Source organism: Phaseolus vulgaris, chromosome 7, assembly GCF_051622355.1.
Source record: "Phaseolus vulgaris cultivar YP4 chromosome 7, ASM5162235v1, whole genome shotgun sequence".
Lineage (NCBI taxonomy): Eukaryota > Viridiplantae > Streptophyta > Magnoliopsida > Fabales > Fabaceae > Phaseolus > Phaseolus vulgaris.
In genome coordinates, this window is record NC_143504.1 from 13,544,958 (window position 1) to 13,564,221 (window position 19,264).

A 19,264-nucleotide genomic window follows, 5' to 3' on the forward strand; every position below is an offset into this window, starting at 1 on the left:
CTTTTAAAACCAAATTTGGACTATATGAATGGTTGGTGATGCCTTTTGGTCTCACTAACGCACCTAGTACCTTCATGAGGCTCATGAATCATGTCTTGAGAGATTGCATAGGTAAATATGTAGTAGTTTATTTTGATGATATCTTAGTTTATAGTCAAAGCCTAGATGACCACCTAAGACACCTTAGGGAAGTTTTCCTAGTGCTTAGAAATAATAGTTTGTTTGCAAATAGTGATAAATGTACTTTTTGTGTTGATAGCATAGTTTTTCTTGGTTTTGTAGTAAACAAAAAAGGGGTACATGTTGACCCCGAAAAAATCAAAGCCATCCAAGAATGGCCAACTCCACAAAATGTAGGAGATGCTAGGAGCTTTCATGGTTTGGCTAGCTTCTATAAACGCTTTGTGCCTAACTTCTCAAGTCTAGCTTCACCACTCAATGAGTTAGTGAAGAAAGACACTACATTTTGTTGGAATGAAAAGCATGAACAAGCCTTTAAGAGGCTAAAAGCTCAACTTACTAATGCACCCATTCTAGCTTTACCAAATTTTGCTAAAACTTTTGAGCTAGAGTGTGATGCATCGGGGTTTGGCATAGGTGCGGTTTTGTTACAAGGGGGGCATCCAATTGCTTATTTTAGTGAAAAACTTCAAGGAGCCACCCTTAACTACCCCACCTATGACAAAGAGCTCTATGCACTTGTGAGGGCCTTAAAGACTTGGGAACACTATCTTGTTTCTAAAGAATTTGTCATACATAGTGACCATGAGTCTTTAAAATATTTGAAAGGCCAACACAAGCTCAATAAACGACATGCAAAATGGATGGAATTTCTTGAACAATTTCCTTATGTTATCAAATACAAGAAGGGAAGCACAAATATAGTGGTGGATGCTCTCTCAAGGAGACATGTGCTCTTTTCAAAACTTGGTGCTCAAATTCTTGGATTTGACAACATAAAAGAACTTTATCAAGAAGACCAAGACTTTGCATTCATCTTTGCTAAATGTGAACGTAGAACACAAGAAGGTTACTATGTGTCCAAGGGGTATCTTTTTAAAGAAGGCAAACTTTGTATTCCCCAAGGTACACATAGAAAACTTCTTGTAAAGGAATCACATGAAGGGGTTTCATGGGCCATTTTGGAGTTGACAAAACTCTTGATCTTTTAAAAGGAAAATTCTATTGGCCACACATGAAAAGAGATGTCCAAAGACATTGTTTTAGGTGTATTTCATGTTTAAAAGCTAAAGCTAAAACAATGTCTCATGGACTTTATACCTCTCTACCGATTGCAAATGCTCCATGGGAAGATATTAGCATGGATTTCATCTTAGGACTTCTTAGGACTGCAAGAGGTCATGACTCCATCTTTGTGGTACTGGATCGTTTTAGTAAAATGGCACATTTTATTCCTTGCCACAAAGTGGATGATGCTTAAAATATTTCTAAACTCTTCTTTAAAGAAGTGGTAAGACTTCATGGTTTACCAAGGAGTATAGTATCCGATAGAGATCCAAAGTTTATAAGCCATTTTTGGAAAACCCTTTGGGAAAAACTTGGCACTAGGCTACAATTTTCAACATCATGTCATCCTCAAACGGATGGACAAACCGAGGTAGTCAATAGATTTCTTGGTACTATGCTTAGGGCAATCATGAAGGGTAACCACAAATCTTGGGATGAGTACCTTTCCCATATTGAATTTGCTTACAATAGGGTAGTTCACAAGACTACTAATGCTTCTCATTTTGAAGTTGTATATGGTTTTAACCCTCTTACTACTTTAGATTTGTTACCCCTTCCTAATCCACAAGAATTTGTGCATAAGGAAGGAGCTATCAAAGATGAATTTGTTAAGAAAATGCATGAGAAGGTTTGTTCCCGCTGGTAGACCTAGGTCGTCTTTGTGCGTGGCTTGTCCTCGCGAGCAAGGGCACCTTCGTTCTGCTCCGTCTGTGAATACCTGAAAAGAAATGGACAAAGGGGCGCCCTCGCGGCCGTTTGCACTCCGACCATCAAGTCAGCTAGCGAGAAACATCAAAGTGACACACCTCCGTATCGGAACACCGTGAATAGATGCTCTGAAGGTGGTCCAATAACTGAATACTGAATACTGCCCTAATTGCCTGAGCGTACAGTGGGTGCGCGAGCAAGCAACTAGAGTGTGCGTGTGAACTAAAACTTATGATAACTAGGTTCCAAATTTGGATCCCTATCTTAAACGTCTAAAGCCCATTTTAAACACCTCAAGCATTTAAAGCGTATTTAAAGCGTATAAAAACGTTCAACGCGTTTAAAACGTTTAAATCATTTAAAGCATTTAAAGTGCTTTAAAGCGTTCGAAACGTAAACTAAATCAATGCGTGCCTTAGCAAACTTTCGTGGAAACTGATATACCTTGATGTTTCAATGCTTCCTGTTATGTGTTCTTCTGACTTGACCGCTGCTCTTTGTGGAGGGCCTTACAGCGTCGTAACCCAACTCAGGGATAATCCATCGTGTAAGTCCTCCTTCTTGGAGTGCATCTGCACAAGGGGTGACTTTCTGGGTGCCAACTCATGCGCCCCAACCTCTAGTCACTCGCCCTGGAAGTGTATATACCTTTCTCTCGTACCATGCACGTGGTTCTCCCATGGGCGTGGCCCTCTCATAGGTCGTATCTATCCCAGGGTCTCCCAGCGGTGGCGTGGGTACTTCACGAGTCAGGTTACCCCTTACTGGTACTAGAACTATGGCTTTGAAGCCCCCTTTCTCTTCTCTTTATTACTGTTATGATGTACTGAGACTTCTCGCGGTGTCGCCCCCTCCACGGTCTTTCCCACCCATGGGTATCGGGGAGTGACACCGTCGATGCCTTAACTTGGCGACGCCTCATCTTGGAGACGCCCACACCTGGCAACGCCTCATCTTGGCGACGCCCACACCTGGTGACGCCTCATCTTGGCGACGCCCACACCTGGCAACGCCTCATCTTGGCGACGCCTCACCTTGGCGACGCCTTAAGCGGTCAACCTGTTGACTTTCTTCCCTTGGGCCCCCTTGAGGGGTCCCACCATATGTTGACTTTGACTTTGGTCAACGCCCAAGGACGGGACGGTACAAGGTTAAAATGCAAATACAACAACAAATTGAGAAGTATGCCAAATATAACAATAAGGGGAAGAGAGAAATCATTTTTGAGGAAGGAGACTTAGTTTGACTTCATCTTAGGAAAGATAGATTTCCAACTAAGAGAGAGTCCAAACTTAGTCCCCGTGGTGATGGACCCTTCCAAATCCTCAAGAAAGTCAATAATAATGCTTATAAATTAGATTTACCTGTCGAATATGGAGTACATGATACTTTTAATGTCATTGACTTGTCTCCTTTCGTAGGTACCAATGAAGAGAATGACGACTTGGATTTGAGGACAAATCCTTTCCAAGGGGAAGGGGATGATGGAAGAGGGCCAAGCACCAACCCAAAGGAGAGCCAAACATCAAGACATATTGGGCCAACTACAAGGGCCATGGCTAAGAGGCTTGATGAGGATTGGAACACTGCTACTAATGGCAGAGAAACTTACCTTGTACCGTCCCGTCCCCAGGCATTGACCAAAGTCAAAGTCAACGTATGTTGGGACCCCTCAAGGGGGCCCAAGGGAAGAAAGTCAACAAGTTGACCGCTTAAGGCGTCGCCAAGATGAGGCGTCGCCAGGTGTAGGCATCGCCAGGATGAGGCGTCACCAGGTGTAGGCATCGCCAAGATGAGGCGTCGCCAGGTTAAGGTGATGAGAATCAAATAAAGGAGGCTTTTATTAATGAAGGAAGAGGACATTCGCCTTCACATTTGAAGTTCTTCCTTCTAGTCTTCTCAAAATTAAAAGAAGACATAAAATAAAGATGAGGCCCAAGCCCAAGAAGGCCAAAGCTCAACAAGCCCAAGTTTATCCCATGAGGGGCAAGGCCAAGCATTAAATAAAAGAGCATCATTTGATTTACTCTTGTAGGAGGTGTGGATATTAAATAAAGAAGTGTGAAAATGTAAAATAAAGTCACATTATCCATGTGACTTAGGAGAGTAGGTGTAGGTGTAGTTTCTAGGAGGTGTCATAGTAGAAAAAGGTCACACCTCCCATGTGACTTGTTTTTTGTGGGAATTTCAAATGAGTTTTATTTGAATTTTCCCACCTATTTTCCAGCACCCTCACACTATAAATAGAGGTGTGGGCTCTGGTAAAATGCAGATTGGAAATTAGTAATAGAGAAACTCTACTCAATTTGAGAGAGAATTGTGAGAACTTGTCTTCTCCTTCACCTTGTCTTATCTTAAGTGCATTTGGTTCTCTCAAGTGGCGGCACTAGCTCACTTATCTTGGAGCCTTCACCATCCAAGTGGCGTGACCATCAAACCAAGTCCTTCATCTCCATAAGTTCTTCTTTCTTTCATCTCCATATTCATATAAAGCATAAACATGTCTTAGTTTCTTTTGTTCGGTTCATCTTCCATTTCTTGCACTTATGTTCGGCTATTTTCAATTGCTTCTGTTTTAATTCGGTTCAGTAGCTTCTTTTCATGTTCTGTTCGGTTCAATTGCTTTCTTAAGAGTTTCAATTGCTTTCTACACATTTTTAATCGGTTCAATTGGCAATAGATGGATCTTCCATGTGAGTTTGGTGTTTGGTGCAAGTTTTGGTGAGTTCTTGAAACATAGAACATTGATCCAATTCTATTAAAAGTGCCTAAGCTATCTCCAACTCAAGTTGATTCCATAGAATGTCAAAGAATCATCTCTATCTTGCTATTGGAATCATATCATGTGGTATCAGAGCTAAGTGACATCTCGTTTAAGAGAAATATTACTTGCTTAAACGAGTTTCACAAGAAAAAGCCCAACTTTATTGGAGTGAACTCCCTTAAGCGAGTCTTGGGCAGTTTTCAATACTCCAATTTTGTTATTTCATTAGTTCTTCAATTTTTCCATTCTCCTTTAGCCCATTTTCTCCATCTTTCCTTAAATTTTTGAAATTTGCACAAAATTGGTTTAAATCATTCTTATTCATCTCATAATTCAAAAATATGTAAAACAGTTCAAATTCCTAATTAGAGATTGAATTATAACTATTAAAAATTAAAATCCATAAATGTCTATCTTTTTGCATGAAATATTATTGAATTACGACACTTGTCATTTTGTCATTAGAGAACTTATATCTGGGAGGGTATCCATTTTTTTGTAAAATTATCTACAATGTGACCACTCATACTACTGTTATATTTATTGGTCCTATTATCTTTATTAGGGAAACCATTTTTCCAAAAGCAAGCATTCTCAGTGTGACAAATTCTCCCAAAGAAATTACAAGTAATAGAGGCAGAAACATGATTACGATCCAAACTGACATTATTAACATGGTGACCAATACATTTCTAGCTAATTAATGCTCTTGTTGAGCCACAAGTGAAAAAATTTCAGGTATAGGAGAAATGGGTTCCATAAGAAGCACATGAGACTTTATATTGCGATATTGATCATTTAACCCACGAAGGAATTGCATAACTTGATCCTCACTTTCTCTGACTAACAGTAGTTATAATAGAGCGAACATGATTAGGTCTAAAATTCTATATTTCATCCCATATAATTCTAAGTTTCATAAAATACTTAGTCACATATTGATCTCTCTAACTTAGAGTGGCAACTTCCATTTGTAAATCGGATTCTTAGAAAGATCACCTTGAGAATACCTAGTTTTTAAATCATTTTTCAGATATCTATAGTTAAATCCATCCATATAATACTCTTCCTAATGGGAACAGAGACATAATGTACTAACCAGGACACAACCATGTTATTGCAACAATTCCACGCTGAAAAAGTAGGATGACTCTTGGATGGGAAAGGATGTGTGCCAAGAATAAACTCTATTTTATTTTTCGCACTTAGAATTGTCATCACTGATTTGCTCCATGAGTGATAGTTGGATGAGTCAAGAATAGATGAAAACAGAGGTGCTACTGGATTTTTGTTAGGATGTAACGAGAGAAAGGTTTGATCGATTGTTCCTCTCTCGTATCTGGAAAAGATAGAAAATCCTAAAAGAAAGTTAGACCAGCAAAAAAAAAAAAAACTTAAAACAAGAAAATGATAATAAGAAAGTATAAAAAGAAATTGTAGAAGAAGGAAAATATCAGTACACAAGAGAGCTTTTCAACTTGAAGAGCTTTGATACCATATTGGAAAGAAGAAAAAGGTAGATGGTGCTTCTTATGGAAGATGAAGAACTACAAAAACCAAATCGTCGATTGAAAGAAAAGGCAAAAGTCAACAACGTGAACCCTAACGCAACACACAAAAAAAAAAACAAGGAAGAAGAAGAAGAAAATAATTGCATATTATTATTCATTCTATAAAAAACAACGTTTTATAATATAAAAGCTTATAAAAGAAAAACAAGGTGTAAAAGAAATGTGGCATAAAACTTCGGCCCATGTACAAGGCAAAGCCCAAAAGGGAAAAAAACTATAGAAAAACTATATGTTATCAAATAACAGTAAAATTCCATTACATAAAACTTGAAAGATGAAAATGGGAAACGGGCAACAAAATTTCATGAACTTATGTTGGTCATATGCATCTTTTGAAGTTTTCAGAGAACACAGCATGTGGTGAAATGGGTTGGTCACTATTTATCACTTAGATTGGTCTGCATGGCGAGAACCTTAGACCAAGCTGGTCTTGCTGTAATATCAGCAACCCATGCAGTAACATGTGGTCGTGATTCAAACAACTTCTTACTCGATGTGTTCATCAAGTAATGAATGGTGGGAAGGTGATGCAGATCCGCCAAGGTGAAACAGTCACCAGCCAAGTATTTGGAGTTGGACAATGTTTTCTCATAGAAATCAAGAGTAGTATTCAGCATCCCTTCTGCCTGTTCTACAGCTGCTGGATCCATAGGAAGCCCATACATAGGCTTTACTGCAAGCTCCCATACAAGTTTTGAAGCTGCTTGATCATAGCGTTGGCTCTCAATTTCCATCCACATCCTTATTGTTGCCATCTTCTTCGAGTCGCTGCTTATCAGTTGGGTCCCCTTATCAGCATACTCATGAACAATATATTGACTTATTGCCCTTGATTCTGTGTTTCAATTTGTTAGTTCCATCTTCCTATCTACTAATGCAGATTTAGACAAAGGTATCATGAAATGCTATAGCATACAATATCAACACTTTTTTCATTATACTGAAAACTTTTAAAAATCATAAAATTTTGTTAGTTTCACTTCTGATATATAGTGTAATTTGCTACAAATTTTAACTGTAATTGTCTAACAAATGAATCGGTGAAGAATGTATTTTACATCATCATGATCTTTGTGGATTGTTAAACTGATATAGTATGGTCCAGAGTAGAAAGGATATATTTGATAGTAGTGGTTCTTTTACTTATGATACAATTTGGTAAAGAAATTATGATAAGATGCACGTTTTAGAAAAAAAAAAATACAAGTTGTGTTTGAAATTTATGGCTTTAAATCGAAGAATTTGTGTTTACGTAACATGATTTAAACTGTAATATTTGAAATTACATAAAAATTATGCTTGGAAAAGATAATTTTTAATTTTTTAAACTGAATTTGTACATACTAAACGTAACTTTAGTTGATTTATTTTTAAATTGAAATCTATAAAAAACATAACTTCAGTTATTTTAAGGAAGTCGTGTTTATCATTCACTACTGTAATTTAAAATTAAAATAACTGAAGTTGTATTTTATTTTAAAGAATTTTAAAGTTGTCATGCATCAATATATTGTTAGAAAATCTATCAAATTAAAATTGTCTTCGACAGACTTGCTTGATTTTGTAAGAGAAAAAAATGAATTAAAATTGTTTTTGTCATACACAATATTCGTGTCTTAAACACGACTTTTTCAATATGTGAACCTCAAATACAATTTACCCATTTTGTAATTAGTAAATTTTTATGAAATTACATTACAGTCGTAAAAAATATGTGGTAGTGCCAAAAGAAAAGCTATTAAAAACAATGTATTATAGCTTATATATATATATATATAATACCAAAGAGCTTCAAATCTCCATCTTCAAACGCTGGAACTTGCCCAAATGGCTGCATCAGATTGAATAGCAGAATTGAAAATTAGCTAAACAAAGCTAAATACCATTAGAACAAAAAGAAAATTTTACATGATAAGTCTTGAGTGTGGTAATGCTTACATTAAGCAAAAGGAAGGGTTCCTTTTTGTGTTCACCATTTTTCATGTCAATCATAATAAACTCAAATTCAAGTTGCTTCTCGTACAGGGAAGCAGTAGCTCGCATGGTGGCTGCTGAGAAGGGGTTTCCATGAAGTTTTATCGTTGCCATGATTGAATCTGAATTTATTTTTCAGTGAAAATGGAGGATTTGAAAGGGAGTGCGATTTGTGATCAGATTTTTCTTTTCATCGAAAAGAATTATGTATATAAATAATGGATCACTTGGAATTGGGGTTTGTGATCAAATTAGAATAAGACATTGATAGAAATTACTTTCCAGGAATATTTCAAAGAAAGATTTGTAGGTGAGACAACAAGCCAGATAACTAGAGGGAACTATTCTTTCGTCATTTTACTTGAAAAAGACAAGTCGGTTAATAAAATAACATTCACGTGGATAGTACTGTTCAAAAGTGTTTTTAAAAAGATATAATGTACATATCAATAATGAAATTTGTAATCTGTAAATTAAGTATAATGATTTTCATGATATAATTTATTATGTAATTAATTATTTGATTATATTATCTGTTTCATAGTGTGTTTATATGACTTTTCAGAGTGTAAGAATTCAATAACTCTATATTTTTATTAAGTTACAAAATTCAATTTTATATTAAAGTTCACTAACTAAAAACATACTTAATCCTTAAAAATATATTAAGAATAAACTAAAAAATAATTTATGTAAAAAAAAATTAGATATATTTTTTATTACTTGTTATAGACTACATAAAACCAAAACAAAATTCAATCAAACCAAACAAAAACAAAAACTGGAACTTTAAGAGTGAGCAAGAGACAATGTACCTTAAGTGGGTGAGAACATCCAATCCAGGTGAGTAGTGAGGAGTGAGGAAGAACGCGAACTGAGAAGATTAAAAGTGAGGAAGAAGGTGCACTGAAAAGTGAGAAGAAAAACTAATGCGAGGTGTGTTTTTTCAGTCACCAAACAAAAAAGAAAAAAAAAATCCTCCAAATTGAATTTTGTTTAATTTTATTTCAATTTTTTTAGCCAACAAGGCCACACGTTAATAAATTTTAGTGAGATTTATTAGAAAAAATAGTTGACACTTACCAGGTTTGAAAAACCTCTAGTAATTGGTTGTCTCATTATAACCTCCGTTAATAAACTTATCTTAAAATTAAAAAATTTTGTAGTAAAAATATAATTAACACTACAAGAAAAATTATATTAGTTGCCAAAGGAAAGTGCGGCTTGATGTTACTACCGTGAATTCAACCCACCCAAACGGAGGAGAAAAATAATTTTTAAGAGTAGTGTTGGTCAAAGAAACACTACACCTACACTAATAATTATAAAAATAAATATTAAGCATACACTTAGCCCACGCTACTATTTTTAAATTATAAAAAGAATAAAATAATAATAATAAAGCTAGCATCCAAAACATGAACACAAGGTAGGAAGGAAATGAATTTAAAAAAAATTATGGAAGCTTAGCGAATTCAAAAAAATTATATTTATTTATGTTAACGTGAGTCTAGGTAACACAATGAGGTGAAATATTTATCTGACATTTATTTAATGTGAAAAAGAGATGTAATGGGCTCACATACGTAAAAAAAAGTATTTATGTGTAAGTTGAAATTCTTTTCTCACACTCACACTCACAACCTGTGCATCCTTAATGCACTATGTTGTCAGAAGTAATAATGTGTCTCTAAGGACAAATATTGAATTCACAAGGAACAATTGAATAATCAAGTAAAATATTCACTAATTATAAAATAAAATAATAAAAGTTTGTAGAGAGTTGTTATGATGACAATGATTAACAAGAAAACAAGTAAAAGAGTTGTTGCTTCAATTGGAAAAATAGGGATTAACATGATAATATTGTGCTATTTGATTGATATTGATGCCCGTATAAAAATCATGATTCCTCGCATATAAAATTATTAAGATGCTTCCAAAATATCAATTCCTCGCATATTTATAAAAACAACTTACCCTTAAGATTAGACATTGATACCAATTATCATTTCAAATTTATTCCTAGCATTCAAAGATAGTAAGCATTATCGTTTAGGTCAAAACTTTATAAGTACTTTTTAGTCAAATCTAAGATTCTAGATCAGGCTAAGCTAAACATTACAAAAAAAAAAAAAATAATACCAATCATCAATCAAGAAGAGAATATTGTGTTTAGATATCACCTCAATATATAAGAGTTTGAACAAATTACTCTCAATCCCAAAGGGTAGAATTAGCCACACATGATGACTATTACAAGCAGGGAGAGCATGAAAAGAAGATCAAGGATGTTTCTCCTTAATGAATGTCTCCTCTAATGTTTCTCACACCTCTTACTCTCCCAATTGGGTTACAATTCACTCAATGACGTTTTCCTCTCAATCTTGCACACTAGGGTTGTGTCTCAAGCCCCCTATTTAACCTAATTTTCTTGGGCTTAAGTGGATTCTCGCTCAAGCGAGATTGTGCTCGCTTGAACGAGTAAAACGTCAAAAACGACCAATGCTGGTGGAGAAATCTCGCTCAGGTGAGAATGAGCTATCTTGAGCGACATGCCCTGATGATGAGTCGGGCTTTTGTGAGCTTGGCGCGTGACGGACCTTCCGACTTCCCCTTTTTAGCTTATATTAACATATCAAATTAGAAACTTATGATGCTTCCAAATTCAAATATAGAAAAAATATAGATACAATCAACTTCCAGGATCAAATCAAAACAAATAAATGACAATTCATCAAGGGAACTCTTCTCATATGCTCACAAGTAAGTGTTTTTCTCTATTTTCACTAAATAATAACAAATCACAGTTGTTTTTCATTTCATCTTCATAACACAAACATATTAGAAACATGAATCTTGACGTTTTTTCCAGGGTTATAATGAGGTTGGGTTTCCAAAAAGCATTGGTTTTTCAGATAACAAAATGCACATTTTAAAGAAGAAGAACATACCTACAATCCAATTATAGCACATATGTGTTATCTAATCACCATTTTCTTTTGACTTCATACTTTTCCTATTTTTCTTTTTTTACTTATTCATGATTTTCAACGTGAATTTTTCTTTTTTTTTCTCTTTTTATTTCAATACAAATAGATTCTTCCTATTTTTAAATTTTTGAGCTTTCAACAATTAGAATCAACCATTCCCTTTTCTATATATATTGCATTTATGTTCTCCTTCCTTAAACATGCTAAAGGGTAGGAAAATATATCATTAAAGTTTTAGGATGCAATAATAACAAAATTTTTTGGCACAAAAGGAATATATAAAAAAAATAATTCTAATAGATAAAGGTTGGCTATTTGGCTATGGGTTCCTAATTAACACAAATGCTTCAATCATCTTCATGCTCTTTTATGATGTGACAAAAAAATAAAAATTAAGCAACCACAAATGTCAATTCATCAGTAAAACTCTAAAAAATGTTTAAGGTTCACACACTCACTTGGTTTAATTGGTCTCATTCCTTTTTCGTTTTGTCATTCTCTATTCTAATCAATCGTCCTATTAAATTTTCATGTATAACAATTTCAACTACATTTGAATAGGAATTCATTATATTTTCTTTTCTAATCTGTGTTTAATTCATCTCACTATTCAATATTTAAACACAAATTCTTTTTTCCACAATTCAAAATTAATTTTCTAGTTCTTTCTTTTCTAACCTGTGTTTAATTCATCTCACTATTCAATATTTAAACACAAATTCTTTTTTCCACAATTCAAAATTAATATTCAATATTTATGATGTGACAAAAAAATAAAAATTAAGCAACCACAAATGTCAATTCATCAGTAAAACTCTAAAAAATGTTTAAGGTTCACACACTCACTTGGTTTAATTGGTCTCATTCCTTTTTTGTTTTGTCATTCTCTATTCTAATCAATCGTCCTATTAAATTTTCATGTATAACAATTTCAACTACATTTGAATAGGAATTCATTATATTTTCTTTTCTAACCTGTGTTTAATTCATCTCACTATTCAATATTTAAACACAAATTCTTTTTTCCACAATTCAAAATTAATATTCTAGTTCTCTCTTTTTTTCAAGAAAAAAAAAGCTAGAAAACTAATTAAAACTAGAATTTATTCAAGAGAAATAATTCAAACATAAAAAATAACAAAATAAGCGATAACAACACATTTATTAAAAATAAAAATAAGCAAATAAAACAAACTAAGTAAATAAACAGAAAACAAAACAACCAAAAAATAAAATAAATAAAAAAATAAATAGAAAAATAAGAAAAAATTCAAATAACTGAGAAGAAAAAAAATTAGAAAGATAAAACCATATTTTTTGCTCAAACCTTTCGTCCTAAGAAGTTATTCAGCTCTGTGTTAAAATCTTCATCTATAGTTGTAGATGATCATGCTTTATTTGTTGGATATGCCCCCCTGAATAATAGAACTTGTCCCCATGCCAAAATACATAAGCTTCAAACTGATCGGGAGACATATAAAGATTTAGTTGCCTTTGAGTTTTTTTTTAAAGTAAAAATCAAAACAAAAAATAAAAAATCATAAGACTAAAATTTCTATTGGGTTGCCTCCCAGCAATCGCTCGTTTAATGTCATAGAGTTTGATGCTTGTTTCTTTCAAGGGCAACATATATGGGTTGGGTTTCCCTTGAAGGAAGTTTTGATAAATATCTTGTTGTAATCTCATTATCCCTGTGATTTGCCCTTTCCTATATTTGTATGTGCTCCCATGTGGCTCTTTGCTCCAATTGTTGCATTTGTTCCAATATCCTATCTTCCCTAAATGTTGCAAATGATTCAGGGTGATGGATTGGTGAATGATGAATGAGAACATTACCAACTTGTGGTGTTTGTTCTTCTGCAACGGTACAATTATTTATAATAAACTTAAAATCAATTGGAGGTCTAATTTTGACTCATGGGTTTACCCCAACCCCATGAGCTACACAAAGAGAAGTTATTAAAATAGGAAATCACAAAGAACCATTTGCCTTCTAATTATTCTGGCTAATTTCAAATCTAACTAATTTATAAATCTTATGACAAATAATATTAGCAACATCAACAAAATAATCATCTTTCAAGAGGTAATAGAGAAGATGACATAAGAGAATATTTAAGTCTGATACATGACCAATGGATACCATATTGGCCAGCATGAATACCATCCAAACTTGAGATAGGGTCTTCATGTGTTTCCTTGAAATTCTCCATGGTTTCTAGCTGGACTTATTTGATAGGAGTGATGGGCTAGACAAAATTCCCTAGCATTTCATCATCATTAAAGTCATATGTTCTCTCTCTCAACTAGTGATAGGTATAGTCATCATCACCTCTCAGTCTTTTCTAACTTTTCATTGCTTCTCTTTTCTTTATTGATTAGGTGTATTTTTCAAATTAATTTAGGTTGTTTTTATGGGTTTGTGAAATTGATTTGGGGTGTAGAAAAAAGTCATCAGACTATTTATATATATATATATATATTTATATTGTGTGGGTCAAACCTATTATAAACACTTTAATGTCAGTAACACACACATAGTATTTTTTTTTTATGCTAGCGTCCACGTATCCACTGCCAAGCCCACGCCTATATAAATAAATAATATAAAACATAATTTTGTGTGAGTTTCATGTAGGCTAGGCCGATGCTAATTGCCTTTTGTATGTTCTACACGTAAGCTTGACGAAAGTAAATATTACATTGTGCGAAGCCCATGCGACTATCTAGCTGACGCTACTTGCATCCGACACATCTCACGCCAATGTTTTAGGTTTGTGTAGTTAGCTTCCAAATTCAAGGAAACGCTAAGTCCACGATAACTTTATTTTGCGTCCGCTATTTACACTTAGTGTCTCCTTTTGACCCATGCTAATAAGCTTTTTTCTTGTAGTGTAATAATATTTATAGTTTATGATAATTTTTTATATAAATATTTATATAAAATAAATAAATAATTAATTAGTTTTGATTAAATAAATATTTAAGATTAAAATATTTTAAAAAAAATTACATGTCTAAACTTACAGTTTCAAAAACTTTAAAGAATTCAATTATCAAATATATTAAAGTTATATTTTTAATTATTTATTTGTAAAAAAACTTTAATTATATTTTTTGTTGGGATTTGAAAATATCTAAAATATTTTAATGAGATTTTAGAATAAACATTTAGAATTTAACGAAGATAAAAAAAACTTTGTTATTTTGCTGAGATTTTAGAACAAACCTTCGAAACTTAATGAAGATTAAAAACCTCATAAATTAATTTCTAAGATTATATTAATCTTTGTTATATAACCTTTACTAAAATCATTTTTTCTTATAGTGATCTTACAAATTTAGAAGGAAGGTTGGAAGAAAATCATCATCAATACTTTAAAATAAAATAAAATCAGTTTTTTCAAATGTTAAAATTAGATTTAAAAAATGAATAATTTTTTTGTATACATTATCTTGTGTATAACTTTAAAAAAATGATTTTAACTTTTTTTTTCTTGTTTTTGTTTACTATTTATAAAAATCTTATCCAAAAGTAATTAAGTATAGAAGTTTATATATGACTTTAATTGATATATAAAGAAAAATTTAATACTACTATATAAAAATTGCTATCTTAATTTAATTTGTATAATAGATATTCTAAAATTAATTTCAAAATATTTCTAATTCATTGGTAATATCAAAAGGTTTATGCTAAGTTTAAGTGACAAAAAGAAGGCCCCTTTGCTATATGCCAGTGGTACAACAAAGTATGAAAAAAAACATGTTTTCAAGACAAAGACAATTTACTCAAGGCTTGTGGAACATATGTTAAAAAAAATAAAAAAAAAAAATAAAAAAAAAAAAATAAAAAAAAAATAATAATAATAATAAAATAAATAATAATAATAATAATAATAATAATAATAATAATAATAAGTATATATTATAGAGGATAATATTTAAAATTAAACATAACACATTTTTAATATTCAAAATAACATAAAAATGAAATATAGTATAATATTTATGTTAACACAAAATAATATTCTTTAATAATAATAAATTTATTGGAAAAAAATGGAAAAATGCTTTATATTCATTTTAAGGAAAAAATGAATAACATTGTACTAAGATTTTTCATTAAAAATATTTTTTTTTTCTATTTTAACCTAGTTTATTAGTTTTCATAACAATTCAATAAAACATGAATTTATAGTCTTAATGGATCAAACACCATTACTAAGTTTATGGGTGTTCCCGGAACACTGTTCCGTTTAGGATTTGGGCAATTACTTTTGCATTGTACAACTGCACCCGATTTCAGTGTAAAATGACGACATTATGACATTTTAAAATGACGTACATATAGAAATACATCGGAACTCTTTTCTGAAATATGTTTTTAGATTTTTTTTCTAAAATTAATTTTTATATTTCGGAATTGTTTTTATGAAATAAAATTTTGATTTTGAATTCTATTTGAAATTTTTATTTTTAGAATATAATAATTTTTTTTTTCAGATCTGTTTTTCCAAAATATATTATTTCCAAAATAAAAGGCATTTTCGAAAATTTAAAAGTGTGTAAGATACATATTCAGAAAGGTTGGGTGTAGGAACAATTTGCCTAGGGTTTGTTAGTCCAATTTTGAAGCCAATCACTCACCAAAAATCGCGTGTCGTTTAGGAAATAATGGTAAGAGTAGACATTGAACCATCTTCCTTGGTCTTTAATTGAACGCTGTCGTTTTGTCTCCCTGCTATGTAACGCAAAAGCTATTCACAAACGCGCGCGTTAACAAATTGAAATTCCGAGAGAAACTCCACCGAACTCTGCATTTCCTCCAAAAATGGCTTCCCAGAACCCAGCGGAAGAAGAAAACTCAAAGCGAAATTGGTCCCTCCAAGACTTCGAGATCGGTAAACCTCTGGGAAGGGGCAAATTTGGCAGAGTTTATGTTGCCAGAGAAGTCAAGGTTCCTAATTCTCGCTTTATTCCTATTTTTTATATATAAATTTTTGATTCAGTCAAGTAATTGAAATATTAGAATGTTCACATAAGTAATCATCTTTAGAAGTGTAGATTTTGTTCTCAGAGTAGCCAATAGAGTTAATTTTTTGTATTTCATTTCATTTTAATTTGTTTCCAGAGCAAATTTGTTGTGGCGTTGAAGGTTATATTTAAGGAACAAATTGATAAGTACAGAATTAATCACCAACTGAGGAGAGAGATGGAGATACAGACCAGTCTTCGGCACCCTAACATCCTGCGTCTTTATGGTTGGTTTCATGACACTGAACGTGTTTTCTTGATTCTCGAGTATGCTCATAAGGGTGAGCTTTACAAAGAGATGAGGAAAAAGGGTCATTTTACAGAGAAGCAAGCTGCCACGGTAATCTATTTTCTCGAATGTGTGCAATGTTTTGAAGATCTTCTTCATAATTCATGAGGGATGTTTCATTTTCCTTCCAGCTTACCAAAATTAATTTGTGTACTTTTTGTTTTTGAAGAAATTAGGAGTTTATATGAAACTTAAGTTTATGATAGGAGAGAAATTCAATTCATTTTACCATCTTATTCTCTTATCTTGTGAGTGTTTGTAGAGAAGTTTATCCAAATAGAACCTAACTCTATTACTACTTTCCTCTGGCCTGATTTGGAGGAAGCTTTCATCTTCCTACTTGGAAGGAAGATAACTGTTTTTCATTGGTTCTTGTCATTTCTTCAATTATTGGGTTTTAATTCTTGAGAAAAGATGAGTATGAGAAGAAAGCAGCTGTAGTTTTTTAAAGTTTAGAAATTTGATTTTTGTTTCTGAAGAGGTTGAATAGAATGCAAAGCAGGAGTAATCTTTGTGAATTTTTTAAAATTCAAATTATGAGTTGTTTATGATAACTGCAGCAGGTGAACTAGTTGTAGTGGCCTGCTGTGTGGAATATTGATTTATAGAGAAGTTGATTGTGTAAACTTTGTGAAAAGTTTCACAATTAGTGATTATTTGTTTATTTTTTCAATGTGATTTAAATTAAAAGATATGTATAAAAATTAAATATATTTGTGTATTTTTTTTTAATGAATTAAAGCAAGAACAAAAACATATTTTAGGGATTTTCTCGAGCAAATGATAATTTTTGCAGAAGTACTGAAAAATTGTCATAGAATTCCTTTTTTATTATCAAATAAATAAATGAGCACTATATTATCACGGACAAGGCTAAATAAAATACTGTGTCGTTATCTTTTTTTGCTCCTTTATTGAGGTAAAATTTCCATATTATGTTGACTCTTAACTTTGTCTTTTATTTTGATAATTCTAGTATATTTTGAGCCTCACAAAGGCATTGGCTTATTGCCACGAGAAGCATGTTATTCATAGGGATATCAAGCCTGAAAATTTGTTGCTGGATCACGAGGTATGCTAAAATATCCTTCCTCTACCAACGATGTATGTTTGCATACCAATGTTCACTTATGGTAATCTTTGGAATTCTCGTGCCTGAAGTTTTAGTGTAGGTGCTCGAATCTGTTTTTGGCTGCAATACTCATTAACATTAAATTCAAATCTCTAATGCCCTTTCCCCACTCCTCATCGAAAAGAGATTAAATGAAAGAAACTTGAGACTGAAAATATTATTGTTATCGATATAGTATATAGTATGCAATGAATCCATTCGGTCGATAGTTGGAGTCAATTGATTATATTTGGGGTTTAAGGCACGTGCATGTTCAACTAATAACGACTTTATTACAGGGTCGTCTTAAAATTGGAGATTTTGGTTGGTCTGTTCAGTCTAAAAGCAAAAGACATACCATGTGTGGCACATTGGATTATTTAGCACCAGAAATGGTTGAAAATAAAGCTCATGACTATGCAGTTGATAACTGGACTCTTGGTATCCTTTGTTATGAGTTCCTCTTTGGTGCCCCTCCGTTTGAGGCTGAGAGTCAAGCTGATACCTTCAAAAGGTACAGAAAATCGTGGGCTATATGTTTATTTAAAGTAGATCTTGTTCTTTCATTGTGTATGTAATGTATTTAGCTTTGTGTAGGATAATGAAGGTTGACCTAAGCTTCCCTTCCAAACCTTCTATTTCTTTAGATGCCAAAAGTCTGATTAGCCGGGTAAGTAACATCCCAATCTTGGCCAAAGTAAATTCTTTCAGTGAACAAATTAGTGGTCTTTCTGACAGCAATCTATGAATTGATGTAGCTTCTGGTGAAAGACTCCTCACGAAGGCTCTCTCTTCAGAAGATAATGGAGCATCCCTGGATAATCAAGAATGCAGATCTTACGGGTACCTGCTAGTAGTACGGACTTAATATACTCGTCTAACTGGCCACGAGGGATTAAACTGAATTCTGATGTTATAAAATGCAAGCAAATGGCCGTGAGGTTAGGAGCATTAGGATTGTATATCTGCCTATTTATAAAAGTTGTATTGTAGGTGAAATTTCTACGAGTCTCTGCGCATCTAAACCAGGCATGACAAATAACTTATGCTCACATTTATTGTCATGCTCGCTCAGTAGTGAATGTGACAACTAAGATTTAATGATTCCCCTTTGATGAGTGAGTCCCATGCAGTTAAAATTTAAATGATAAATATTGATATTTCTCCTTTCATTTTTATCAGTTTTTAAATGGAAAAAAGATTTTATAATATGAATTCAGATACCAATTTAGGATATTTGCTGTCCATGATGAAATTTGGATTCTAATTCCAACTGAGCTGCTTCAAACGGTGCTGCAATTCTAAACCAAAAGCAACTTAGTCAAATAATGTGTCCAGTGATATTAACTTTATTATTATTATTATATTATTATTATTATTATTATTATTATTATTATTATTATATTATTATTATTATTATTATTTCTTTTGAACACAATTTCTTGTGTTGTCTACCTTGTTAATTCTAGGAAGATGTGAGAAGATCCAAATTTTTAAAAATGTTTCTGCATTTTCTAATTATTTTACTTATACGATAATTAAGAAGATTAACTGTGAATATGAGTACTT

At 32.6% G+C, this 19,264-nt stretch overlaps 2 protein-coding genes across 2 annotated transcripts; one reads left to right on the top strand and one right to left on the bottom strand.

Moving 5' to 3' along the window:
* Window positions 1-6,452: 6,452 nt before the first annotated feature.
* On the bottom strand, window positions 6,453-8,434 carry LOC137828481 (glutathione S-transferase). The gene is made up of 3 exons (XM_068635089.2): window positions 8,230-8,434; window positions 8,074-8,122; window positions 6,453-7,126 (listed from the first exon to the last, which is right to left on the bottom strand). Exons 1-3 carry the CDS (start codon window positions 8,377-8,379, stop codon window positions 6,669-6,671), a joined length of 657 nt encoding a protein of 218 aa, XP_068491190.1. The 5' UTR covers window positions 8,380-8,434; the 3' UTR covers window positions 6,453-6,668.
* A 7,390-nt stretch (window positions 8,435-15,824) lies between these two features.
* Window positions 15,825-18,867, top strand: LOC137828851 (serine/threonine-protein kinase Aurora-3). The gene is made up of 6 exons (XM_068635589.2): window positions 15,825-16,218; window positions 16,393-16,635; window positions 17,561-17,656; window positions 17,995-18,209; window positions 18,293-18,365; window positions 18,454-18,867. The coding sequence occupies exons 1-6, from the start codon at window positions 16,093-16,095 to the stop codon at window positions 18,547-18,549; spliced, it is 849 nt and encodes a 282-aa protein (XP_068491690.1). The 5' UTR covers window positions 15,825-16,092; the 3' UTR covers window positions 18,550-18,867.
* Window positions 18,868-19,264: the final 397 nt, after the last annotated feature.

Bases quoted from the DNA above. Each gene is read 5' to 3' on its own strand.
- LOC137828481 (XM_068635089.2), bottom strand. From the start codon at position 8,379: ATGGCAACGATAAAACTTCATGGAAACCCCTTCTCAGCAGCCACCATG. The intron at 8,123-8,229 runs GTAAGCATTACC...AATCTGATGCAG, and splicing joins AACCCTTCCTTTTGCTTAAT to CCATTTGGGCAAGTTCCAGC. The intron at 7,127-8,073 runs GTATTATATATA...ATTGAAACACAG, and splicing joins TGGAGATTTGAAGCTCTTTG to AATCAAGGGCAATAAGTCAA.
- LOC137828851 (XM_068635589.2), top strand. From the start codon at position 16,093: ATGGCTTCCCAGAACCCAGCGGAAGAAGAAAACTCAAAGCGAAATTGG. The intron at 16,219-16,392 runs GTTCCTAATTCT...ATTTGTTTCCAG, and splicing joins ATGTTGCCAGAGAAGTCAAG to AGCAAATTTGTTGTGGCGTT. The intron at 17,657-17,994 runs GTATGCTAAAAT...ACTTTATTACAG, and splicing joins ATTTGTTGCTGGATCACGAG to GGTCGTCTTAAAATTGGAGA.